This window comes from Syngnathus typhle, linkage group LG5 (assembly GCF_033458585.1).
Source record: "Syngnathus typhle isolate RoL2023-S1 ecotype Sweden linkage group LG5, RoL_Styp_1.0, whole genome shotgun sequence".
Lineage (NCBI taxonomy): Eukaryota > Metazoa > Chordata > Actinopteri > Syngnathiformes > Syngnathidae > Syngnathus > Syngnathus typhle.
Genome location: NC_083742.1, coordinates 6,354,671 through 6,369,817, shown reverse-complemented (window position 1 = coordinate 6,369,817; position 15,147 = coordinate 6,354,671). Strand labels below are relative to the sequence as shown.

Below are 15,147 nucleotides of genomic sequence, written 5' to 3'. Positions count from 1 at the left end.
AATACGTGCTTTAAAAACTTTGGAGAAGGTCAAAACAAATTCACTTGGAAATATATCATTTCCATAACAGCTAAAACCAATAATTAAAAAATAAACATGGGTACAAATCGAAAATAAATCACAAGCGCAGACATTTCGCGTCGGGATTGCATCAAACAAGCACCTCATTGTTGAGTGAAATCTGGTATTGAATTTGCAGCACAGAACGCAGGGCGTTTGTGAACGCACCCCTAACCCACGTGTCACGTTTCCATAGTCACGTCACCGAGGCTCCACCATGTTGTAGGAAATCCACCACTGCTCCACACTGACAGATTACACTTTAATCTGTGGAGGAGGATACACTGTCAAGACGAGCTCAGTATCTTGGAAGGACTTTTCGTTTTGATATGTGCTTCCTCAAGGTTGTCATTTTTCTCCGGGGAACGGCTTGTACCTAGAACATGAATCACCGGTCTTCATTTGCTGTCTTTTCCTGTTCACCCACTTGCCACTACATTAAAATGTTAGCTGGCTAACTAGCGAAAAATAGAGTAACTCAATCGGATTATCTTGCATCGACTCCCTTCGCTCTAGGTAATATCAAGTTTTTTTTTTCTTCTGTAGTTGACGGTGATTACAAAGCAAATAAGCTACCGCGTCAATTCTGCAGGCAATTATTAAACACCGCAATTATTCTCCAGCACTAATGTTGCTGCAAGTAAGCTAGCACCCTACAAAAGATCTGGAGCTCCGAGTCGAGCCTGTTTCTTCCCCCCCACCTACTGTTTGTTTGTAAAATCAAAATTTAAACCGAAAGTGAAGACCACCAAGCCGATGGGCGACTCCGTTTCAAGCTAGTCGGGAAAAGAACAGTCCATTATTTCAATAGAGGAATACAAAAGAAGCGATAATGTCAGGAAAGGATAAAGATAAACCAGAGAAACAATCCACAACGGAGCGGCTCGTTAAAGGTGAGTGATTGTCTTCACGCGCATTCATCCTACTGTCTTTTTCTTTTGCACTGCGTGCTGCTTTTTGAGTTATTTACAAGTAACCGCTCCCTAAAAAAAGATGTCTGCAGTTTCCTTCGTGCTGTAATGAAAGATGTATGACACATTTTAAATGCTTATTAATCACCTGTTCCATCAATGCAGATTCTGGAAAGCGATACTGTGAAACCCAATAACTGCATCATCTACACTGTGGTTATTTTGTTTATGTACTTGGCATTTCGGCATAAATCAAAGGAGAGTCACAGTCCTGTATTGGTGCTCACCGCCCTTGACATTTAGGAGAGATGACTACCTAATTCTTCAGGGCCTTGCTCACTCACGGGAATACCCAAGGTCTGATCGGGTTGCTAGCAGGACTTGACAAGAGGGATTCTGTCACCCTGTGGTCTCTCTGCTTCATTGAACAGACAGGACACCATTTGTTGTGTCTACCCAAGACAGGCAGCGCCAAAGCTGAGGTAAATCCCAGGAGAGAGAACCCAACTTGGGCCACCACAGCAGTACTACTACTTAGAGCAAGCACAGCCCACATCCCTGTCTGTCTGCAAGGGCACTCCGAGAGTGTCCTGCCAAGGGGACTGGAATGCTCAAGTGTGAGCCAGTAGAGAGTGAGTGAGTTAATTGTGGAAAGAATCTCCCCAGTGATCTTCCCAACATGGCCAGCCGCATGCTGCTCAGAGTGAACAGAGGAACCTGAGAAGGAAAAAGGGTGACTTTTCATAGAACCATTTCTGATTTAGGGAAAGCCCAAAACCAATATGTTTAATTAAAATGGGATCGCCTTTAAATCTGTGGTAATACAATGTAATCTGTCTCATATTCCGGAAGTAGCTGCTTTGCTTCTCTACTCTAACTAATGGCTTTAAGGTTTCCACCATGCAGTGTGGTTCAGTTTGGTTTATCGTTGTCCAGTTTAGAACAGTAAACCTTGACCAAGCTTGTATTGCCACTGCAGGGTTTTTAGAGTAGCTGGAAATTAGCTATTTAAATAGCGTGTCAACTAGCAAATAATTGAACAAAATAATACAGACACTGAATGAAAGCCAGAATTTGCTTTTATTCTTGTTCATGCGTGGCTGTCAATAAAAAGACGACGATTTCTCTGGAATCCATTACCTATGTTACACAGACGTACTTCCTTGTGTCAAGCCCTAAACTTCAGGGCCACCACACAGTGAGCGATGAGGCGGAACTCTAATGAACACTTGCACAGTGTGCAGGGACTCTTGCACAATATTTGATGAGTGGATGAGTCTCGGCCACTGGATTTAGGTCTATTCAATATTTGAATTGGTTCGACAATGTTGTGATGTTGCAAATTTCAGACAAGTCAAAATGTACAGAAGCTGTCACGCAGGCGAAAAGTCCATTTCTACATGAGCCAGACTCAACGCTGTGCATCGCCAAGTGATAAAAATGGAGTACCGTAATTTTCGGACTATAAGTCGCACCGGAGTATAAATCGCACCAGCCATAAAATGCCCAAAAAAGTGAAAAAAAAAACATATATATGTATATAAGTCGCTCCTGAGTATAAGTCGCCCCCCCACCCAAACTATGAAAAAATAAAACGCGACTTATAGTCCAAAAATTACGGTATATTCAACAGTACACATGAATTGTGTTTTTCAACAATACTTCACCATATGTATATTTCCATATGTACTTGTAGATGAAATTTTTATCCTTGGGATATTTTTACAACAGTTACTGTAGTTTTACTAACAATTAAGCTTGTTATCTGGCAAGTATTCTAATGTATGTGATAGGAAAACTAGGTATGTAAGAAACGGCCCTGATGGTTTTATCTTGATTTTTTAACATGCTTGAGGTTTTCAAATCTTTCACTTGTGGCAAAAAGTGTCATCCGTACGTCAAACAGTTTCAGAGCTTTATGATTTGCACCGTGATGCTACAGTACGCCATCATTTCTGTGTTCAGTAATGTTTAAAATTTTACAATTTCTTTTAATCTAGACCTGCAGGTGCCTAGATGTCTTAAAACTGTTGAAGGAGATCTTCTGCTGTTTGAAATGATACAAAAATTGGCTATAAGAGCAGATTTAGCTCGCTACCACCACACCAGGTTTGACTGACGGTGATGAAGAATAAACCCGAGGATTGGCCAATTACCATGCAAGGATAATGCATTCACTGATAATTAGAGCAATCTGAAGAGGTTTTATAATTCACCCAGCAACAGTCTGCTCCATTCATCTCTATCCAGCCGCATCTTTATAATTCAATTCTGTGTGTCGTATTGATTCTGAAACAATAGCAAACATATTCCGGTTCAAGCATACACCGGTTCATAACACTATCCCCAGTGGACAGGGCGGTAGATAGTAGTGCTTTTGTTTCTTGAGTCGTTTGTAGTCATGCCAGACAGTGTGGGTGCAGCAGTAGCCCAGTGCGTGTCTGTCGTTTTTCATCAAACATTAATGCTAATTAAGCCAGGCGCTTTCTAATAAGACACCCAGCGCAGGCAGGGTGTGTATCCCTATTTGTTTTTAACAAAACATTTCTCCGTACTTGGGTGCAAAACTTACTTCACCCTGTTGTAAGAGGAAACATTTGTGCTTGTTTTATTTCCCTGCTCTCTGTTTGAATGAAGTGCTGCTGTTCAATGACAGACAGAGCTACTTTTTCTATCTGTGTTTGAACAGGTTGCTCTGGCCACATTCGGCGACAGACTTTCCATTTATGTTGGTTATAGGCTGTTTATTATTGTGTGTGTGTTTGTGTGTTCTTCATGGTCAAGTGCTCAAATTTGGTCGGCATGTTCGCTGCATTCACTTTTTCCACTCTTAGCTTGTCGTGACCACCACGTTAGGGCTACCAAGATTGTCAATAATTAATGTCAATACTCAAGTCATTTATCTATCTGGCGTTATATTTTCCTTTTGAAAATGCCTCGTCTTCCGCTTCTCGTGCCGGCCGTAGACCTCGTGTATGCCTTGGTGATGCAAAAAGGAAGCACGTTATGGCTGATGCCTGATATTTTTGACTTAGGGACAGTCGTGTCTGGAAGCTAGCTTTAGCTAGCTTTAGCTAGCACACACAAGCTACCTACCATATGCATCTGATGGAACCCCTCACACAATGTACATAATTGACCCAGATTCTACTGTTGGCCACAATGCAATGTTGATTTTACTCAAGGTAAGCCATTTGGAACAATAAAAACAGCTCAGGGTTTTTCTTGCATTCAATATTTCACGGCAGTCACCTCCATTAAACTGTTAGACTGTTTGCAACCTTTTAGGAAGCCTGAGGAAACATCAACGTTTGCTACGTGCGCAAACACTTGTGGCTCAGTGAGATACTGGCTTAAGCACTGCAGTAAAAGCTGTATGTATTTATCTATGATGGCGGCTGGCGGAATCTTACGCATTAGTTTTAGGTAGGGGTGTAACGGTTTGCCATACCCATGATTCAGTTCAAGTTTCGGTTTTTAACTGACAGTTCAGTTCAAACTTCGGTTCGGTTTAAACATAAAAAAAAACACATTAAAAAACACAAATGTGTTTAGTTGTTGAAAACCTCCAGACAAAATATCTTGGATTCTATTGCAATATTAAGAACATCTACGTGATTTATGTTATAATAACATCAACAATAATGTGCGGGTTTGATTCCACCTCCGGCCCTCCTTCTGTAGAGTTTGCATGTTCTTGTGTGTGTGATTTCCTCCCACATCCCAAAAACATTCTTTGTAGGCCGATTGAGCACTCTAAATTGCCCGTAAGTGTGAGTGCGGATGGTTGTTCGTCCCTGTGTGTCCTGCGATTAGCTGGCAACCAGTTCAGGGTGTCCCCCACTTACTGCCCAATGACAGCAGGGATAGGCATGCCCGCGAACGCGTGGGGCCAAGCGGTACAGATGATGGATAATAACATCTCTTTAGACCAGTCCTCAATAATAAGGTACTTCTAATTAACCTCAATTAACTCAACCAAAACTACATAAAATAAACATTTGTTTTATGATCAGTCTACTTTGTCATCATAAAATAAGTGAAAGTGTTCTTGAACCAGTCTGCGATATAACAAAAATAAATAAAACAAACATTTCTCTGAACATTTCAATGAATAATGATCAATTCTTTAAATACCAGTGGATATTGTCTAAAGTAAACCAAAAAACTGACCCTTGTCTGAGGGAGAAACCGGATAGATAAAAATCAATTCTTTAAAGACCACTCTATATTCTCAGGTGAGAGGTTTGTGCTGTTATTACAATGTCAACTGCAGAAGAGAAAACCATCTCACGAGCAACATATGTTGCTGGAACTCCAAGAGAGTTCTTAGCCAATCTACCTAACTCAAGCTCACTCAAGAACTGGTCCGTTCCTAGTACCCTGGCGAACGTCCGTTGTGCTTTGAAAACTTGCAGTATATTTCTCATTTGCAGTGCTGTTTTGACTTGGGATGTGTTTTTGCCATTTGCAGTGTTTTTTCTTTGCTTTTTTTTTGCGGATTGTAAGTTTGCTTCCACTTGTTGGTTTTATTTGCAGTTGCCACAACTTTTTACTTGCAGTGTTTTTGCCATTTGCATCTATCCATTTTCTGAACTGCTTTATCCTCACAAGGGTCGCGGGCGTGCTGGAGCCTATCCCAGCAGTCTTTGGGCAGTAGGTGGGGTACATCCTGAACTGGTGGCCAGGGCACACTTAGGCAAATACCCATCCACAGTCACAATCACACCTACGGACAATTTTGAAGTCCTCAATTGGTCTACCATGCATGTCTTTGGAATGTGGGAGGAAACTGGAGTACCCTGAAGAAACCCACGCAAGCATGGAGATATCACGTAAACTCCACACAGGAAGTCTGAATCAAACCCTGCACCTCTGAACTGTCAGGCGGACATGCTAACAGTGTACCACCGTGGCTCGCCTTGCATATACATTATTATTATTATTATTATTATTATTATTATTATTATTATTGTATCTTTTATGTTTCAAATGTTTTCAGTCTTTTCCCTTGTTGCACGCTGTATTAGTCAAATACAATTAATAAAATAAATACAATTTTGATAACGCATTTATAACTTCATGTGAGGGCATTTCCTGTTTTCTTTGAATAGTCATCATTTTTTTTGAAAACGTGCTTTTTCCTTCCAGCTTTCAAGCAGCTGTCTCAAGTGTGTCTGGGCTTTTAAGTAAACAGCCCCTGAATCTGGAAGCCCTTGCTAATAGAGGCTTTACCTAATCTGTTCTTAAAGCTTGCACCACCTCAGCTTACAGCCCTCTTCATGGCTGTGCCGTAGGCTGAAGAGCACTTTCTTGTTATTTATTCTACACCAGTCAATGTATATTTATGATTTATGTCCGTTTATATATATGCACACAGTCATATGCAAAAGTTTGGCTTTCATGATTTTCCTTTATAAATCATTGCTTGTTCGAATCAGCAATTTCAGTTAAATATATATATCATAAAAACAGTGATATTTGAGAAGTGAAATGAAGTTTATAGGATTTACAGAAAGTGTGCAATCATTACTTGAACAAAAGTAGGCAGGTGCATAAATGTCATCATATGCAAAAGTTTGGGCACCCCTGATCATTTTCAAGATTTTCCTTTATGAATCATTGGAAATCATTGGTTGTTCGGATCAGCGATTTCAGTTAAAAAAAAAAAAAAAAAAATATATATATATATATATATATACATACATACATACATACATACACACATACACACATACACACATACACACATATACACATATACACGTATACACACACTCGCACACACACACACAGTAATATTTTTTAGTGGACCTTGACAATTTTCTTAATGGCAATTTGCTCAATGGCAATGCCCCATTTGCTGTTACTAATGTTCAATTCTAGTGCTGAGCTAGCATGCTGGTATCCAACGATGCAACCCAAGGACTGATGTACAGAGTGGCCTTTTTTTGTCCATAGGGGATTATGTTTAGATACTGTTAGTATCTTTGTTGTAGTAATATCATTGTTTCAGTTATATCTGCAGTGGTTGTCTTCCTCGCAGCACTACCTTGTCACTAAATTACACAGTGAAAACAAATGGGTTCATTTTACTCACGAAGCACTCAAGTTCCAGCCTCAAAAGCACTGACCTTTTTTTGCTGATGGCAGAAAGGATTGTGTGGGTGGTCTGAAGCAGATTGCTCATTGAGGGCAGGTCATATAAGGAGCAGGGCTTCATGCATCTCGGTATTGTATAGTTGATGCAGATGCATGGGTGCACCCCCCCCCCCCCCTTCTTTCATAATTTCTTCCTCATTGAGATCAGACCTTTTGTTCCAATCATGCACAAGTATTTCATAACTCCTACGTTTTCCCCGTCACTTTTGAGCCTCCTCTTCTGGCCTATAAATGCTAAAACACAACCGTCTTTTCCCTTTTTATCCAAATAACCCCCCTCCTCCCCTCCCCTCAACAGCTGTGCCATACCCACCACAACATAAACTGACTGTTAAAGAACTATTTGAAGATGGGAAACCCAATGCAGAGCTGCTACGAAACCACCTCGTCAAAGAGGGCAGGGTGGAGGAAGATGTGGCGCTAAAGATCATCAACGATGGCGCCAACATCCTTCGCCAAGAAAAGTGCATGCTGGAAGTGGAGGCACCTATTACAGGTATGGTGGCAAGCGTTCTTTAAAATGGCAGACAGTTGATTTTTAGTGATTGTTGGCAGGTCTGCATTGCTTTCAGAGAACTATTTTATATGACTATGTTATACGCCCACAATTGTAAATGTATAAATTACAGGACTGTCTCAGAAAATTAGAATATTGTGCTAACGTTCTTTATTTTCTGTAATGCAATTAAAAAAACAAAAATGTCATACATTTTGGATTTATTACAAATCAACTGAAGTATTGCAAGCCTTTTATTATTTTAATATTGCTGATTAGGATTTACAGTTTAAGAAAACTCAAAAATCCTATCTCAAAAAATGTGAATATTTCCTCAGACCAAGTAAAAAAAAAGATTTAAAACAGCAAAACAAAATCAAACTTTTGAAAATGTCCATTAATGCACTCAGTACTTGGTTGGGAATCCTTGCATTAATATCCAATGTTATTTACCATCACAGTAGAACTCCGTCAAGAAGCAACACATTCAGACAGATTATAGTTTGTCATTCTTCATCATTTAATCAATGAGTTGCCATTGCCGACGACATGAAGAAGTTATAATCTTACTTTACTTACACTTTAGTACGTATGTTACTGACTGGAGATTGTTTTACATTTCTACATAGGCTACATGCGTATATTGTATTTATTTATCGAGTGCAGTTCACTTGTTTACATATTGTGTTTCATCCAACATGAGAAGTTTTATATGGTGATGTGGTAAAGCCGCCCTTTACACCACACTTGTGTGGCAGAATTATGTATGTTGTCATGGTCAATGTTATAAGATTACATGTCAAGTTTAGTAAGACGAAACCTGTAATTGTACTAGACAAACTGTCTTTCATATTTATTAATGCTTCATTGGCCTTAATCATAGAATAAAATAATAGATCTGATCTGATATTGGTTTTCGTAATTGATCCATCCATCCATTTTCTGTACCGCTGTATCCCCACGGGGGTCGCGGGCTTGCTGGAGCCTATCCCAGCTACCATCGGGCAGTAGGCGGGGGACACCCTGAACCGGTTGCCAGCCAATCGCAGGGTTTTCATAATTAAACAAAATAATCGAAAAATTCTATATTACATCAACAAATGCAAATCAAATCAAATCACAAATACATTATTTTCCATAATCGTTCAGCCCTGATCTGAACCCCAAGGCTAACTACTTCAAGAGCTAATCTAAGTCAGGAATTAGCCGGCCTAGAGTCGATGATGACATGAGGTGGAAAAAAAATCCTAGTGTCGGCTCAAGAAATCTCTGGCACGCTAACATTTCTGTTGACAAATCTGATGTGGAAAACATTTAACAACAATGAATGTCATTGGAGGACACCACAGAAAGACTGCTGTCCACAAAATCCTCGTTACTGTTTTGAAGTTTGCAAAAGTGTTTTATTATTATTAAAGAGTATTATTCCACGACATTACTGGTAAATAATTGATTTGACAAATGAATCCAAAGTTGAGTTCTTTGGAAGGAACACAACAAGTTTATCGAGACATTATGTAGAAGGCCATTTGTGTTACAGTTGCACACGTCTTCAGTCCGACTAATTAATAAATCCTCCAATAATTCAACTTCTAGTTTATAATGTGATTACACCAAATTCATTTATAATAACAAATATTGGTGTACCGCAGTCTAATTTATAGTGTTATGTTTTACCAGTATGTGGTGACGTCCATGGCCAGTTCTTTGACCTCATGAAGTTATTTGAAGTAGGGGGATCACCGAGTAATACAAGGTATCTCTTCCTCGGAGACTACGTAGATCGAGGATACTTCAGTATCGAGGTAAGTTATTTGTGTGTATATGTATACATGTTTTTTTTTTTGTCATGATCATATTGTTTCATAATTTAATGATACATGTAGTCAGTGTCTAAGTTTTGCTCATTAAACATACTGTAAACAATATTTTCTTTGTTGTGTTCAAGATCTTAGATGTGTGCTTCTTGACTGAATGGGTTTGTCTGCCTGAAATTCTATTTCAGTGACTATTCCAAAGGGCACAGTTCACCTATGCTCATTGGAATGGTTAAAAATAAGACACTGGTTTGGAATAGAGGGCTGCAGGCCGGCTGTACCAAGTGTTTTGCAGTGGCCTTGGTGAGAGTCATGACTAGAGGGTGGCAACTAGATTACGCTTGGATCCATTATAGTTTTGAATGATGACCTACTTTCATGAGTACAAGGATTTACATCTATCTATCTATCTATCTATCTATCTATCTATCTATCTATCTATCTATCTATCTATCTATCTATCTATCTATCTATCTATCTATCTATCTATCTATCTATCTATCTATCTATCTATCTATCTATCTATCTATCTATCTATCTATCTATCTATCTATCTATCTATCTATCTATCTATCTATCTATCTATCTATCTATCTATCTATCTATCTATCTATCTATCTATCTATCTATCTATCTATCTATCTATCTATCTATCTATCTATCTATCTATCTATCTATCTATCTATCTATCTATCTATCTATCTATCTATCTATCTATCTATCTATCTATCTATCTATCTATCTATCTATCTATCTATCTATCTATCTATCTATCTATCTATCTATCTATCTATCTATCTATCTATCTATCTATCTATCTATCTATCTATCTATCTATCTATCTATCTATCTATCTATCTATCTATCTATCTATCTATCTATCTATCTATCTATCTATCTATCTATCTATCTATCTATCTATCTATCTATCTATCTATCTATCTATCTATCTATCTATCTATCTATCTATCTATCTATCTATCTATCTATCGATCGATCGATCGATCGATCGATCGATCGATCTATCTATCTATCTATCTATCTATCTATCTATCTATCTATCTATCTATCTATCTATCTATCTATCTATCTATCTATCTATCTATCTATCTATCTATCTATCTATCTATCTATCGATCTATCGATCTATCGATCTATCTATCGATCGATCGATCGATCGATCGATCGATCGATCGATCGATCGATCGATCGATCGATCGATCTATCGATCTATCTATCTATCTATCTATCTATCTATCGATCTATCTATCTATCGATCTATCGATCTATCGATCTATCTATCTATCTATCTATCTATCTATCTATCTATCTATCTATCTATCTATCTATCTATCTATCTATCTATCTATCTATCTATCTATCTATCTATCTATCTATCTATCTATCTATCTATCTATCTATCTATCTATCTATCTATCTATCTATCTATCTATCTATCTATCTATCTATCTATCTATCTATCTATCTATCTATCTATCTATCTATCTATCTATCTATCTATCTATCTATCTATCTATCTATCTATCTATCTATCTATCTATCTATCTATCTATCTATCTATCTATCTATCTATCTATCTATCTATCTATCTATCTATCTATCTATCGATCTATCTATCTATCGATCGATCGATCGATCGATCGATCGATCTATCGATCGATCGATCGATCGATCGATCGCTCTATCGCTCTATCGATCTATCGCTCTATCGATCTATCGCTCTATCGATCTATCGCTCTATCGCTCTATCGCTCTATCGCTCTATCGCTCTATCGCTCTATCGCTCTATCGCTCTATCGCTCTATCGCTCTATCGCTCTATCGCTCTATCGCTCTATCGCTCTATCGCTCTATCGCTCTATCGCTCTATCGCTCTATCGCTCTATCGCTCTATCGCTCTATCGCTCTATCGCTCTATCGCTCTATCGCTCTATCGCTCTATCGCTCTATCTATCGCTCTATCTATCGCTCTATCTATCGCTCTATCTATCGCTCTATCTATCGCTCTATCTATCGCTCTATCTATCGCTCTATCTATCGCTCTATCTATCGCTCTATCTATCGCTCTATCTATCGCTCTATCTATCGCTCTATCTATCGCTCTATCTATCGCTCTATCTATCGCTCTATCTATCGCTCTATCTATCGCTCTATCTATCGCTCTATCTATCGCTCTATCTATCGCTCTATCTATCGCTCTATCTATCGCTCTATCTATCGCTCTATCTATCGCTCTATCTATCGCTCTATCTATCGCTCTATCTATCGCTCTATCGCTCTATCGCTCTATCGCTCTATCGCTCTATCGCTCTATCTATCGCTCTATCTATCGCTCTATCTATCGCTCTATCTATCGCTCTATCTATCGCTCTATCGCTCTATCGCTCTATCTATCGCTCTATCGCTCTATCTATCGCTCTATCGCTCTATCTATCGCTCTATCGCTCTATCTATCGCTCTATCGCTCTATCTATCGCTCTATCGCTCTATCTATCGCTCTATCGCTCTATCTATCGCTCTATCTATCGCTCTATCGCTCTATCTATCGCTCTATCGCTCTATCTAGCTATCGCTCTATCTAGCTATCGCTCTATCGCTCTATCGCTGTCTCTCTATCTCTATAGCTGTCTCTCTATATCTGTCTATACCAGCTCAGTGGCCTAGTGGTAGAGTGTCCGCCCTGAGACTGGAAGGTTGTGGGTTCAAACCCCGGCCGAGTCATAGCAAAGACTATAAAAATGGGACCCATTGGCTCCCTGCTTGGCACTCAGCATTAAGGGTTGAAATTGGGGGGTTAGATCACCAAATGATTCCCGAGCACGGCACTGCTGCTGCTCACTGCTCCCCTCTCCCCCAGGGGATGGATTAAAATCACATGGGGATGGGTTAAATGCAGAGGACAAATTTCACCACACCCAGATGTGTGTGTGACAATGATTGGGACTTTAACTTTTTAACTATAGCTGTCTCTGTCTGTCTGTCTGTGGCACACTATGGCTGTGGAATATTTGGAGCTTCACTGACAATGAGTTCCATTCACTGACTTCCGGGGTCAGGAGATTTAATGATTTGGAGCGACACAGATGGTTCGATAAACGTGTTCTTTATGTTTTAGTTATTTGACTCACTGTTAATGTTACGTCAGCTCCATTCTCAGCTCCCTGTTTGTGTTTATGTCACGTTAGCATACCGTATCGTTTACCCTGTTGTTGCTGGTTTATGTATGTTTTTGGTGTTGGATTTTGTCAAATATATTTCCCCCAAAATGCGACTTAAACTCCGGTGCGACTTACGTATATATGTTTTTTTCCCCTTTATGGTGAATTTTATGGCTGATGCGACTTGTACTCCGGAGCGACTTTTAGTCCGAAAAATACGGTATATACAGAACACGTATATCCACTGTTATTGTGACTCATTCTGCTAAGTGGTGTGATCTTTTTTTTTTAGGTGTGTAATATGTGCCTTGGCATTACAGGTTAAGAAACACTATGGAACATTAGTCTGTAAATTTTCAAATAGAGTATAATTCCCAACAATGACTGTTGGGTTAATGTGGAGGTTACCCTTGTTTAAATCAATCAAGAGTTACCCCGGGCCAACTAAAGGGTAACATTTAGTATTTGTATTTTTTGTGACTAGGGTTGACTTCCCTAGTCTCACTTCCTGGGGTGTATTCCAGAAAGCAGGTTCAACATACTCTGAGTCTATCCCTGAACTCTGAGTTGACTTACTCTGAGATGGTAGACTGAGTATTTGGTTCCAGAAAAGTTGATCTGAGTTAGTTCAATCAACTCTGAGTATGATCACCTGAAGTTACGCACGTGCACAACTCCTATAAAAAGCCATCATCAATCGAGCCCCAATACCACAAGTCACCATGACAACTGAGGAAAAACAGATGCTTAGTGTACCACAATGGCGTTGGAGGTCCTTATGCAAGCCTATGGCAAGTACGAATCTAATACGGCTGCAGCAGCGAAGGAGAGCGAGACGTCATGGGAGGAAATTGCTGCCCGATGTGCAAGTTTGAATGTACATATATGTAACATCTAACCATAAGATCGTAGCATAGCCAATAGTTATGAATTTAAGTAGGAATGAAATCTGATCTTCATTTAGGTACAATCCAACAGTAGAAAAAATACTTGGAAGCAGCTCAAACTGAAACCTAAAAACATTATTCAAAAAGGTAATTCATGTTTTGCAGGGCTGTGATTGCACCTCACTTTGATTTTAATTTAATTATTTTAAATGGACTTACACTATTAAACAAAGTCAATATTAATTTCTACTAAATTATTAAGTAGCTACTTCAAATAATTTGAACTCCAAACAAAATGTTTTTCAACATCCTCTCAGTTAACTTCGTGGATTAACACTTGACATGAACGCATTTATGTTGTTGTCATTTAAAATGTGACGCTGTAGCCTACACCAACACTCATTCAAATACTTTATTAAAACAAACATTGAGCTCTGCTCAGCCAACAGAAAAAACAACCGACCTCACTGTCTTGCTCGCATTTTTTATGTTTTGTTTACCGTAAATCATGGTATGCATGCACCATATAATGCAGTGCGCCCCGTGTGTGGATTAAGTACAGAATCGCCCCAAAATTGCGCCTTTTAACCCAGAGCACTTTATGGTATGGAAAATACAGTCTGTTAAATAGGTTCTTGCCCGCTTGTGTCGAAAAAGTATGGACATATAATTGCTGATTTTGTTGATGCTGCACAGTATTTAAGCTTTTTGTTGTTGTAATAAATACAGTTTTCCTCTGACTTTTGATCAAGCTTATCCTCAATAAGTTAAAATGTTATTCTGGTTTGATCTGGGTTTATGATTCAATCACACAAATTGAATCAAGTTGTTGCCAATTCTTTCCTGCCAAGCTTTGTAGTGAATTTATGTGCCATAGCTTGTCATAGGGTGTGGTGCAAGGATAATGAATAATCGTTTCACATTCCTGTTCTCAATGATCCACCACTGTATTGAGGTTTTTCTTTTTCATCCCTAAGCGCTGAAGGCAGCATCAAGTCAAGGAAGTACCAACAATGTGCTTCCCCAGATCTTGCATTCAAATCATCACACCCACAAGTGCATGTGGGCTGGAGTAAATTTGTTATTTAAATGGGAGTGCTGGGCAACACACAACAACAGCAATGACGCTGCACTGTCACTTTATCCCAGGTGTAAAGCAGAGGCTTAACACAAAAAACAGTTGTACCTTTTTCAACAATGTATCCAATCATCAATTGTTAATTTACATAAATTGTAGTTCAGTATTTAGCTAAAATGTGTATTTGCTTATATTTTTCTCTTAGTAATCTAGAATATGAAATGTGCGCATGCATCACATTTGCTGTAAGTTTTATATTGCACACATAATAAAAATAAATAGCTACATTTACATTCTCTATTAGAACTGAAGATTTTTCTTTTTACTGAAGGCAACATAGTAGGTCTCTCCAAAATGAGTGTACAGGAAGATGAATACAAGGATGTGGTTGCCTAGGTAACATAAAGTGCCCCTTAAGTGAATTAAGTACCTTAGCAAGAAAGCCTTTCAGAGCAAGTGAGTAATCCATGTTTTTAACCGATCTAACGATTTAGTTTCTCTTTGATTTATAATTTGCACCACAATTTCTGCATTTGTGCTTAGCTGCACTGTGTTTTG

At 38.8% G+C, this 15,147-nt stretch overlaps 1 protein-coding gene across 3 annotated transcripts in view; it reads left to right on the top strand.

Annotated features, from left to right (window-relative positions):
* Window positions 1-257: 257 nt before the first annotated feature.
* Window positions 258-15,147, top strand: part of ppp3cca (protein phosphatase 3, catalytic subunit, gamma isozyme, a) — a 31,883-nt gene continuing 16,993 nt past the window's right edge. For all 3 annotated transcript variants that reach the window (XM_061277630.1, XM_061277629.1, XM_061277628.1), the window contains exons 1-3: window positions 258-953; window positions 7,432-7,629; window positions 9,310-9,434. In XM_061277630.1, coding sequence (XP_061133614.1) covers window positions 893-953; window positions 7,432-7,629; window positions 9,310-9,434 — 384 coding nt within the window. In that variant the 5' untranslated portion in view covers window positions 258-892. The remainder of the gene's footprint in view (window positions 954-7,431; window positions 7,630-9,309; window positions 9,435-15,147) is intronic.